Source organism: Euleptes europaea, chromosome 8, assembly GCF_029931775.1.
Source record: "Euleptes europaea isolate rEulEur1 chromosome 8, rEulEur1.hap1, whole genome shotgun sequence".
In the NCBI taxonomy this organism is placed as follows: domain Eukaryota; kingdom Metazoa; phylum Chordata; class Lepidosauria; order Squamata; family Sphaerodactylidae; genus Euleptes; species Euleptes europaea.
The window spans coordinates 35,458,562-35,471,435 of record NC_079319.1 but is presented as its reverse complement, the minus strand read 5'-3'; the positions used below and the strand labels follow the sequence as shown (position 1 = coordinate 35,471,435).

At 41.1% G+C, this 12,874-nt stretch overlaps 1 protein-coding gene across 1 annotated transcript in view; it reads left to right on the top strand.

Annotated features, from left to right (window-relative positions):
* The window catches only part of CRISPLD1 (cysteine rich secretory protein LCCL domain containing 1), a 30,279-nt gene extending 19,390 nt beyond the window's left edge, over positions 1-10,889 (top strand). The window contains exons 10-14 of the mRNA XM_056854321.1: positions 2,649-2,692; positions 2,780-2,852; positions 3,888-3,963; positions 8,361-8,491; positions 10,816-10,889. Of these exons, the coding sequence (XP_056710299.1) occupies positions 2,649-2,692; positions 2,780-2,852; positions 3,888-3,963; positions 8,361-8,491; positions 10,816-10,867 (376 nt within the window). The 3' untranslated portion in view covers positions 10,868-10,889. The remainder of the gene's footprint in view (positions 1-2,648; positions 2,693-2,779; positions 2,853-3,887; positions 3,964-8,360; positions 8,492-10,815) is intronic.
* The last annotated feature ends 1,985 nt before the right edge of the window (positions 10,890-12,874 follow it).

Sequence of the window (12,874 nt, the reverse complement as noted above, 5' to 3'; positions counted from 1 at the left end):
CTATACAGCTACTAACAGTGCGATCCTCAAGAGAGGATTCATTTCAATGGGCTTAGATTAGAATAACTCTGCATAGGATTGCACTGTAAAAGTTCAAAAGCCTTATTGAATTTGGTAGTTCCACCTGGCTCCTCATATTCCCCATACCAGTGAAGACTGGAGGAAAGATTTATATTGTGGAACATTGATTTTCAAGTGCCCATACACAAGTCTTAAATCAATCAGTGGACATAAGTGTGCTTAAATATGCACTCTATTCTTTTATTTGTGCAGTCTTTACACAGCTTTTCTAGACTAAGGGTGATGCAAAAATGTGTTTATGTGCATTCATTATCTGAATGTATTAATAAACTTAAGTAAGATAGACACTTTCTAGATTAGACGCTCCTGTAAGAAGTAAATAGATCATAGTCTGCTTGGCTGGGAGAGTAACCCATGTTGGTTTGCATATGTTTTGTTAAGCCAAACATAGGGATAAAATCCAACCCAAAGAAAGAGAATAGGTAACTAAAAAAGGTTGAGTGAATAAGATTCAAAAATATACGAATGGAGAATACACATTAATACTGACAATAATAACACTGAAATATGTTCAACAATAAAACAGCAGAACACACTAAAACAATTCTCCAATGCTAGATAGCCAATAAACTAGTATATACTATAAATATGTAGATCTAACAATATGACAAGTATTTATCACTTAGCTAGTTCATCAAGAACAACTGATGTGTTTGTCACATACTCAGTTAATCCAAAACACCAATTTCATTTTGGCTTTTGCCCTCTTTAGTGGTCCAAATATACTGCATATTATAAGTCACAACTAACAGCCCATTCCTGAGGATTTGGCTGAAAGTGTAGTGGAGGCGGCGAGACCATGCCACCAGCGTAAGTGCCCTTTTATCACGGAATAAGAGGCACTTACATTGGCGGTGGGGGCAGTTCCATCGGCACCTGGGCACCACAGAGCTGCACGGTGCTCCTCCAACGCTGCAGACTCTCTGGGACCTAAATCCCAGAAGAGAAATGCAGTGCCGGCGTGGGGGGAGGGCGGTTTTCCCAGGGGTAGAGCTTCCTAAGCCCCTCCAGCCCAGGAACGGCCCCTCCACCAACAGCATTGCTGCGCCAAGTTTTTCTTGGCACAGTATTGCTGTTTTCAATAGGGCTGTTTTCCCCATTTTCAATTTTTTGTTTTGAAAAGGCTTTTTTTAGCCTTGCAGTGGCCAGGAAACCTCTTTGGAGGCGCTGTGGCGGCACCTTGGCCACGCCATCCCCGGCCACTGCAAGGCTCAGGAATGAGCTGTTAGTAATCTCAAACTAAAAATTCTGATTAAGTACAAATGAAATCAGGCATGTACTATGAAACAGTACATCTCCAAATATTTCATAGAAGTCTCTTCATCATGACAAGCAAATGTTGCAAACTTGCAATCAGGCTGGAAAATAAAGGCATTCTTGAAGTCTGCATTTACGTACTAGACCTTTGATGTCTTGTATGATAGATTATGAAGGCCTTTGGCCACAAATAATAAACTTTATCATATCATACCTTTGAAAAATCTATACATGAGATATCAGGCAAACAGCTAAATCAGAATCAATTGACCAGTATTTTATGTGGCAACATACAATGCCACATACAAATATTGATCTATTGATTCTGCTTAGCTGTTTGTCGTTATTAAAGTATACTTTTACTTTGGTTTCTCCACTTGTGCATTTTTGGAGCTTGCATATGTTTTGTTCCATAAATTTATTCTGTTTGAAAGCAGATGAGCTCTGAATATTAAGGGTGAACAGGAAGAGGTTCTTCCATTTGTGTTGCTGTTCTGAAGTTAAGTTATCCTGTTACTGAGTAGACTAGCAGTGATTGGCACTTTAAATGTGTGGATTTCAGAAAACTTCTGTACCAGCTGAGAAATGTGATTTTGCACAAAGAACTACAATGGAATCCTCCTAAGAACATCACCAGCTTTCCTGCCTGATATGTGCTAAAATGTAGAATTAGTTTAAGAATCATGGGAGGTTATTTAGGGAGCAATCCTAAACAGGTGTACTTAGAATTAAGTTATATATGAATCAATGTGGCTTACCCCAAGGAAAGTGTCCTTAAGTGTGTAGCCATAGCCACCTTCAAGTTCCCTTTCTGTTGTATCCAGTAAATCATTCAGTGCAGTGTTAAAACTGTGACTAGCACTTACCACAGTTAAAAATTCTGCCATTTGTTGGCTTTGCTGTCAAAAGCTCTGCAAGAAATAATAATAGTAACGGTGGTAAGAAATTGCAGTAGCTCGTTGAAATGAAGTAGAAAACTAAACCAACCTATAGATATACCAACAAAGAATTGCATATAGTTGATAGTACGTTTCTCTGTGGCAAAAAAATGCTTACTGTGAAATTCTAGATTTATGTTGTAAAGTTTTGAAAATCAGAAAAAGTAATTCAGATGCACAATTGCTGAATACGTTCTTGTGCTTGTTTTGTGATGTCTTTGTAATTGCCTTTATTATTGCCATTTCTTTACAAATTGTGTAAGATGGCTGTTATACATTCTTTTATGATTATCACACATCACTTTCTCTAACTTGCCACATGGAAATTTATTCATAGTAACACTAATAAGAAATTTATTGTTTTTATTGTAGCAAATACCTGTCTGCTAATTCCTTCACAGTCTCTAAAGTTGCAGGTTAGCATTTTTTAAATATATAACAGCATTCAATGTTTGTTTGATTATATGCCATTTCATAGAATGTGTCACCTTTTTTAATTTTAGTGCAAGCTGTCACTTGTGAAACAACTGTGGAACAATTATGTCCATTTTACAAGCCAGCCACACACTGCCCAAGGTAAACCAGTTAAATCTGTCTCTTATTTCATTGCTGCCTCATCTAGTTGAAAAGGAGTCTTATGATCCAAACTGATGACGCTTGTCTTTTAGAATCACAGAATTTTAGTTTATTATGAAGTTCAAGGCACCGACAATTCAAGTTTATACATTAAGAGAGAGAGACAGAGCTGTCATCTCTCATTCATGCAAATTTCCTATTCACAAAAGTGGTGTCACAGCCAAAAAGGATTGGCAGAATTTTCAAGCAATCCGTAGGGTAACATAAAGAAGTCCACATGCTTCAAGGAAAAACAATGAAATGACAAAGCAAATGAACATAATACTGTTCAACTCTCAGTTTAAGCATTCATTCAGTAACAACAATAAAGTAAAAACAGACAACACTGTCTTTTTATCAACATTAATACAATCAAAAGTTCAGTCAACGTCAGTTTAAGAGCACAATTTACATACAAATATAAAGTGAATATACAGAAATTAACATTCATAACCTTATTGTGCTGTAATTAATTATACATAAAAGTTATTAAAACGTTGGGAATATGTGCTTTCTTATGGACAAGGTCTTAGCACAGAATTTGCCCACTTTAGAGGTGGTCTAATTGGGGCAGCCTGTCGGTCTATGTAGAATTTTCCAGATCTTCCTACTTAGATAGAGTAGGGGTGAGTTATGTGGAGCAGATGTCCTTATAAAATGGACAATATAATAACACATGTTCCACTGTTTCGACTGCATTCAGCTGGCAGGAATACAGACATTGAGAATAGGGGATACATAAGAATCTCCCTTCTAGTAGCACTGAGGGGCAGGCAGTTAAAATGAGCTAGGGTGAAAGCTCTGCGGTATTTGGGGAATTCTAAAGTGTAAAGGTAGTTCACCAGCACAAAATTTTTGCTATGATTCCCCACTGCTGGATAAGAGGTGTGCCTGAGCTCTGTTAGCCTGAAGAGCTGTATCCCAGATTCTTTGTTTAAGTGTTTCTTTAGCTCAACTGCTTGTACTTTATACTTCCTTTCTTTTCCTTTTGTTCAGGGTTTATTGTCCTCACAATTGCATGCAGGCAAATCCACATTATGCCCGAGTAATTGGAACACGCATTTATTCTGATGTAAGTAGGCCAACGTATTTTAAATGTAACGGCAAGTCCAGTGCTTGTTTGTTTGCTTATTTTTCATATTTATAGTCCGCCCTCCCCGGCAAGCCGGCTCAGGGCGGATAACACCATCAAAAATTTAACAACATATACTAATAAGAATACAACCATCAATAAAATAATACCTTAAAACAATAATCACAGATGGCATATGAATCCCATTCTGCTGTAAGAGCCCACACAGGCAGCTGCCCCTCCACCAACCAATTCAATTGCCTGAAGGAGGGAGGGTTGGGGAGGCCAGTACAGATGGTATTCACGGCTGCCCTCCATTGTAGGCCTGGTGGAAAAGTTCTGACTTACAGGTCCTGCGGAATTCCCTTAGATCCAGCAGGGCCCTGGTGTGCTTTAGCAGAGCATTCCACCAGGCCAGAGTCAGAGCCGAGAAAGCCCTGGCTTTTGTTGAGGACAGCGGCACACTCTTAGGGCCAGGGACCACCAGCAAGTTCTCATCAATCTTAATGTCCTTCGGGGGGTATATCAGGAGAGGCAATCTCGAAGATACAAGGGTCCCAGACCGTGTAAGGCTTTAAAGGTCAAAACCAGCACCTTGAACCTGATCCGTTACTCCAGCTGGAGCCAGTGTTGTTTGTAAAGTACTGGACGTATATTTTCTCAGTGCAAGGCCCCAGTCAGGAGCCTCGCTGCTGCGTTCTGCACCAGCTGGAGCCGTCGGGTCAGTCTCAAGGGCAGCCCTACGTAGAGCAAGTTACGGTAGTCTAGCCTAGAGGTGACTGTCGCATGGATCACTGTGGCTAGATCAAGGGAGAGGTAAGGAAGTGTGAAAGGATTCTTGTCAAATGCATGCTCCCATGAACCATTTTCCAAATTTTGGTAACCATCTGATAACAGCTTGGTATTATTGAGTAATTTTAGTAATACCGTGGCCACATAGACTTATTCAGATATGTGTACACAATTTGTATATATAGCTTTCTACAGTATCAATGCCAATGGATACAATAATATGTGTCAGTATAGGCTGGTACCAGCGATGCTGTTAAATGCCTATTGAGAATTGTATTGCAATTAAAGTTATATAGTAATGTCTCTCCTAAAATATGCTTGAAAGCATATTCATAACTTTCTATTACAAGCAGAATTGTGAGAAAACACATCTGTCAATAACACAGGGAACAAATGTTATCTTTGAGAATAAATGTTTTATTTGCAAAGGTATGTTAAATGCTTTTTAGACTAATGCTATGCTTTTGTAGATATCTGGTATTTTGCTGAGTAGCAAAAGAAGAAAAACGATTACCGTATATACTCGTGTATAAGCCGAGTTTTTTAGCCATGATTCTGGCTTTAAAAACTCACCTCGGCTTATACTCGGGTCAATACGGTAATTCGTGGTAGGCGGCGGTTTCTTCGGAGCCGCGCTGAATCTCCTGCTGGGCACTCTCCCAGCGTGCTCCCGCCGGCCAGCTGATGAGCGGGCTGTCCCACCTTCCCCCCCCACCCAATCGCGCCTTCTGCACGGCAGCGGCGGTTTCTTCCCACCCCATTGCGCCTTCTGCGCGGCGGCAACGGCGGCGGTTTCTTCCCCCCACCCCACCCCACCGCTCTTTCTGCTGGGCGGCAGCGGCGGCGGTGGTTTCTTCCCCACCCCACCCCCCACCTCACCCGGGCCGGTCCTCCCGCTTGCCAGCTGATCCATGGGCCTTGTCCTCCCGGTCTAAAATGGCGGCAGCATCGCCGCCTCTCCCGGTGAGTAGGGGGTTCAGGGGCTCTTCCACCTCCCCCCCCTTGGATAGCACTGGGGTCGGGGTGGGTCTGGAGGACCCGATAGGCCGGGCGGGAGGGCGACCTGGGGAAGGGTCGAGATCGTCCTGGCGCTCTAAAATGGCAGCCGCCATTTTAGAGCGCAGCATTTCCGACCCTCGGCTTATACTCGGGTCAATTAAAAATTCCCTTTTCTGGCCTCAAATTTGGTGCCTCGGCTTATACGCGAGTATATACGGTAAGCAACTTGGCATTCAGATTCTGTGACCTGTTAAATACTGACAGATGTCAAAGGGTTCACAGCACAGCAATAAAGCAGGGTCTTGTAGTACTGTATGAAATGTTTATGCTAACTTTTCATATATTAGAATGTCTTATGTATGGTTGGGGCTGTATTATATCTTGGCAAATGTATTACCTCAAACCTGCTTATCAGAATATTGTCGAAGGCTTTCACGGTCAGAGTTCATTGGTTCTTGTAGGTTATCCGGGCTGTGTAACCGTGGTCTTGGTATTTTCTTTCCTGATGTTTCGCCAGCAGCTGTGGCAGGCATCTTCAGAGGAGTAACACTGAAGGACAGTGTCTCTCAATGTCAAGTGTGTAGCAAGAGTAATATATAGACAGAAGGGGGTTGGGTTTGAGCTGAGTCATTGTCCTGCAAAGTATTAAAGGTAATGTGCAAATCATTGTCCTGTAAGAATCAAGATAATGTGCTAATGAGGGTGTGGTATGTTAATGTGGAACCATTGTATCCTGAAGTGATCTGTTAACATGTAGAATCCAAGGCTAATCCGCATGGCTATTGTGGACTGTAGTCTTTGTTAGTCTGGAGGTTTTCAGGACAGGCAGCCAAGCCTCATTCATTCTTAAACTCTCTTCTTTTCTGTTAAAGTTGTGCTGATGTTTATGAATTTCAATGGCTTCTCTGTGCAATCTGACAAAATAGTTGGTAGAATTGTCCAGTCTTTCAGTGTCTTGGAATAACACCCTGTGTCCTGTTTGTGTCAGTCCATGTTCAGCCACTGCTGATTTCTCAGGTTGACCAAGTCTGTAGTATCTTTCATGTTCTTTTATCCTTGTTTGTATGCTGCGTTGTGTGATCCCGATGTAAACTTGTCCACAACTGCAAGGTATACGATATACTCCTGCAGAGGTGAGGGGGTCTCTTTTGTCTTTTGCTGATCGTAGCATCTGTTGTATTTTCTTGGTGGGTTTAAACACTGTTTGTAGGTTATGTTTTTTCAAAGGTTTTTCCATCCTATCAGTGACTCCTTTAATAAGTGGCAAGAGTACCTTTCCTATGGGAGACTGTTTTTCCTGAGTTTTCTGATTTTTGTTTGGTCTAATGGCCCTTTTGATTTCATTTCTGGAATAGCCGTTTGCTAGCAGTGCGTGATTTAGATGATTAATTTCTTCCTTGAGAAACTGTGCAAGGCGGATCTTATCAGACAGTTTCTTATCAGACTTTTTCAAGAGGTGTGTTATTAAATGTAGTAGCAAAAACACTGCTTTGTAAACATATTTAAAACAGATTATGAGCCACCCAGTACCTTTCATTACTAGCAAAGTATGTTCATTTGGACTTCATTATTTGTTTACGGATTGATAAAGGAAATAGTTTGCTTTAATTCTGCATGATCTCTCAGCTGATACAGCAGATACTGGGTAATTGTTAAGGCATTTAGAAAAGAAAGGGAATGCTGAAGATTTAGAATCTGCTGCTTGGGGTGTATATTGAGGGATTCTACAGGGCTTGGTATTATCACCCATGCTGTTAAATATTTGAGTGAGGCTTCTCAATGAAATTGTCCTTAGCTTTGGAGATGGAGATCATTCCACTTTTATATTTCCTGAAATAAGCTCCTGAAGCCACCTTGGGAAGGTGTATGGAAGCAGTGGTCAGGTAGCTCAGGCACATCAAGCTGAAATGTAATTCCAGTAAGATGGAGTTGATGATGGCCGGTAAATCTAATGTTCTTGAGGGAGTAGTACTATGGGTTGATGAGTTTGACTGACTCTGCAATGTCTTTGGGGGTACTTTTGAACTCGGCTTCCTTTTGGAAAAGCGATTTAATATGGTGGGCAAGAGTGCTTTTCTCAAAGACATCTAGCACTCAGCCAGCCTAGCCACACTGACCCACATTATGGTAACCTCAAGACTAGAATATTGCAATTCATAGGCATATGGCATATTTAAGGTATAGGTAGGGCAGCCAAAAAAGACAACTCAGAAACTACAAGTGGTCTAAAATGCAGCCAAACTATTACATGGAACTAGCTATTTTTTTTACCTGTGTCACGTTTCTTAAGATATTATGTTGGATTCTTTCCACATTCAGTAAAGACGCTTGTTCTCACATTTAAAGCCATAATGAATAATTTTGAATAATTTTAATTTTCTCTGGGTTTGTGCTAGGTGCTTTTCAATCTCCTGCTGATTTAAGTGAGAGAAGTTTTAATCCTGACTTAACATGCCCATTGGTATTAATGAGAAGTAATAATGTTCAAGAAGAGCCACTTTATGGAACTTAAACAGGAAAAAAATGATGCCCATATCAGTTCAGTGGGTTGCTATGTAATTCTACACAATTCGTTAAAAAACCCTTCTGTGTTTTTTTTCTCCCAGGTATCTAGTATCTGTCGGACAGCTATACATGCTGGAGTAATTCGCAATGAAGGGGGCTTTGTTGATATTATGCCAGTAGATAAAAGATGGATGTACATTGCTTCATTTCAAAATGGAGTCTTTTCAGAAAGGTACTAAGCACAACTTTCAGGAACATTGTTTGTTATCAGTATTACTTATACTTGCCATCTCTTCTCTGTCTTACATTACATTTTGTAGGGATTGTGAAGTTAGTGGGTTAAGAACTTGAAGTTAGTGGGTTAAATACTTGAAGGGCTGTCATATAGAGGATGGTGCCAAGTTGTTTTCTGTTGCCCCAGAAGGGCGGACCAGAACCAACGGGTTAAAATTAAAACAAAAGAGTTTCCTTCTAGACATTAGGAAGAATTTTCTAACAGTTAGAGTGGTTCCTCAGTGGAACAGGCTTCCTCGGGAGATGGTAAGCTCTCCTTCCCTGGAGGTTTTTAAGCAGAGGCTAGATGGACATCTGTCAGCAATGCTGATTCTATGACCTTAGGTCAGGGGTCGGCAAACTCATCAGTCAAAAGAGCCAAATATCAACAGTACAACGATTGAGATTTCTTTTGAGAGCCAAATTTCTTAAACTTAAACTATACAGGTAGGTACACTGTTTATTAACTTAATAAACTTTAATTAAAGTTTTAAGTCTTAATTAAACTATAGGTACACTGAATAAAACTTGATATCATACTTAATAGTGATCTTATTTATTGATAAAAATTAAATTGTAAGTCCCTGCCATTTCCCCCTCCCTGTCTGGAGTCCTCGTCTGGAGGCCTGGTCTACCGCCATAAAAGCCTATTGGTAGACCTGGCCTCCAGCTGAATCCCATTGGCTTTCTTGGCTGTAGACCTGGCCTCCGAAGGCCCATAGAAGCCAATTGGTAGACCTGGCCTCTGAAGGGGTCCCCCACCTCGGAGTCCAGGTCTACCGCCAAGAAAGCCAGTGGGTAGACGTGGCCTCCCAATAGGACTCAGCCAGAGGCCAGGTCTACCAAAGGAAGCCCGCCCCGCCCAACAGCTGATAGGCGGGGGGGGGGGGCAGGAACCGCCGAGCCGCCCGCCCAGCAATTGCGCGGCTAGAGGGGAGGAGAGGCTTTAGCCTCCCAACCATTGAGGGCAAGGGAAAGGGGGACCTGGCCATTCTCCATGGCAGGTGGGGGGAGAGACAGCGTGCCCGCTTGCCTGCTCTCTCTCTCTCTCTCTCTCTCTCTCTCTCTCTCTCTCTCTCTCTTTCTTTCTCTCTCTCAGGCGCGCCGGCTCTGCAGCCCGGCTGCCGGCGCGAGTGGGCGCGAGAGCAGGGGCTCCGAACCAAGTTCTGAGAGCTGCACTCAACGGGCCAAAGAGCCGCATGCGGCTCAGGAGCCGCAGTTTGCAGACCCCTGCCTTAGGTGGTTCATGAGAGGGCGGGAATCTTGGCTATCTTCTGGGCATGGATTAGGGTTCGCTGGGGTGTGTGTGGGGGAGGTAGTTGTGAATTTCCTACATTGTGCAGGGAGTTGGACTAGATGACCCTGGTGGTCCCTTCCAACTCCCGGATTCTATGATCTATGATCAATACTGAAGTAACTCTAAATAACATTGCACTGTGAGTTGGACATATGAAATACATATGAGTTTCAGTGTGGTATAATGATTACAGTGGTGGACTCTGATCTGGGAGTCCCAAGTTCAAATCTATACTCTGCTATGGAAGCTTGCTGGGTGACCTTGGACAAGTCACACACTCTCTGCATAACCTACCTCAGAAGGCTGTGAGGATAAAATGGAGGACAGGAGAGTGGTATAAACTCCCACTGAGGAGAAAGATGGGGTAGAAAATGAAGTAAATAATAACAATAGCAGAAGATGGGGGGGCATATAAAAGGCAGGTTGGTGGATGTGTGAGAAGGAGAGAAGGAAGCAGGGACAAGTGAAATAGTGTGGTAAGTAGCTACAGGGGAAAGTAAGGTGCCTTCCACAAGTCTTGGCAGGTTCCCCCACCTCACAACTGGGTTCGACCTGGTCCCACAGGCAGCACTGCACAACTGGGTCAAATTATCCTGGTTACAGGCTGCCAGCTGGAGGAAAGTAAGGAAAGCTGGAGATAGGGGACAGATGAAGGCAGGTTGGCTAAGGGCTGAGAAGGAGAGGAGGAAGCAGGAAAGGGCGAGAGGCTATGGGGGCTGTCAGAGAAGGGAAACAGGAAATAGTGGGAGAGGGAAAATGAGATGTCCCTGCAAATCCTTGTGGGTCTCTTGCTTTTGTGTGTGAGACACACTCATGTGGACAGATTCAGTGATATATTAAGGAATCCAGAATACTCCATGTTTATCTTTTTTTAAAGTTGAAGCTAAAAGTTTCCCACATAGAATTCAATATAGCAAAGTGCTTGGTAAGATTAAGATCTTACAAGCAACATTTTTTGGAATAACTATTTTGTTATTTTTCTGCAGTTTACAGAATCCTCCAGGAGGCAAGGCATTCAGAATATTTGCTGTAGTTTGAAATAGCAAAAAAAAAAAAGAAAAGAAAAAGAAAGAAAGAAAAGAAAGAAAAAGAAATATCAAATTGAAATAACAAAAAAAAGAAGGAAACGGCATGCTTGGAGGAAGAAAGAGAAGATGCCTTTTAAGATACTTCCTAAAATTTGTATAAAGGTGTAATATTACTGTACAGAAGACATTTACTCTTTTATGACTGAAAAGGAGCTTAACTGCATGTAAATCTTAATGGGGAAAATCTATAAATTAAGCATGGGATGCATGATGAACTATGAGGATAAGGAACTTGTTTTGATCCTGTGTTAAATATTGCTATATTTTCTTAGCATTTATTCCTATGCAGTTCGTTCAAAACTTATAAAATGCTCCAGTTTCACAACCTTACTACGTTACTATTATCACTGGATTGGATCTAAGCCTGTGTTGAACAATGGAAGACAGTTTTCAGTGATTTTCCCTTCTCACTGCAGTACCTTATGCTGTTTCTGAAGGTCCTCCAACTATCAAGAGTGACTTTTCAAGGTTCAGGTACTGTGGACTCCACAGCGGGACCCACTCCACAGCCAGAGCTTGTACCTCTTTAGATCCAACCAAATCATCATTATTATGATTATTATTATAGTGTTATGTATGCCTCTAGCATTATCTGTAAAGTTATCTCAGTTATGTACCGAGATTTGACCTTTGAAATATTAACAAACACATGCTTGGCTGTAGGATTGATCCCACATGCTACATATGTTGATGTATAAAATTGGTGAATGGAGAAACTGCACTATAAAACAATGGGTAATACAGGCCCAAACGCTTTTATCTTCTGCATCTATCATATTCCTGCAGGGCAGGACACAAATCCAACGACTGCTATTTCATATGTTATTTCACCATTTAATTTGATTTCATTTATGCTGAATAGCCCTGTGTGCTACATTTTCCATATTGTGGTATATTAGAAAAACATAATAGTGACATTATCAATCTTTCTATGGAATGTATATTGTATAAGACTGTAAAGCTGACTAATACTATATTTTTGGATTTGTAATTGACTTTATAATTTCTTTCAAAATACTATTGGTATTCATACATGCTTTAAAATATTTTTCCTTTGTTTCGCTACATGTACTACCTCATGTAGTTCTGACAGTATTGTTAGGGGTTTTTTTTAGAAATAACTTTGGAATAAAAGCCAACTAAATACAGATTTGGTGGTCTCTTAAATCCATAGTGAAATGTTAGGTCACATGCTTTGCTTTTAAAAGTTCTCAGGTTCAAACTGTGCATCTCCAGTTGAAAGATACCAGAGCAGGGCTATGGAAGAACATTTACACTGGAATATTTCAGACAGGGTAGACATTTCTGGGCTATATGGACTGATACCAGATTCCATATTAGGAAACTATTTATATTTTACTAGTTAAAACATCAAGTTTGACAATGAGGTTGGCAAAGGAGCAAACAATTGCAGTATTTACCCAACCTCATTCCTCTACACTTTCCTTCTTGCATCCATCAATCGGGCCAGGGTTTTATGTGGAGCAAAGGTGGAGGACAGACCTGCCATTCCAAAACTACTGTGTTCTAGGCATGAGAAATGCTTCATTCTTCAACCTTTCCCAACACAGTTCAAAGAGATCACAGCTGAGCAGCGCTTTGAACGCTGGTTTCTCCAATTCCATCCTAGTACACCATTCAGTATAAAATTGACTGTCTCTGTATTGTTAAAAATAGCTACTACGAAGTATCTTAAAGATAAAACTATCAGAAAACAATTTCGTGAAAGGAAGTTGCTTTTAAGTCTGGTCATTCTTTGTTCAGTATTTGCTAAAATCCATCTGTTTCTTGTTCTCTTTTTATTTATTTTGGAATCTTTTGCCTTCTGAATAAGCAATGCTATTATTGTTTCAGAGCAGCTCCAAAACCTTGGGCAGCAGGCAACGTTAAGCAGAGAAACAGAAAAGTGATTTTTTTTTTTTTTGCATGAAAGCTTAGTTTCTGGATTAAAACCAAT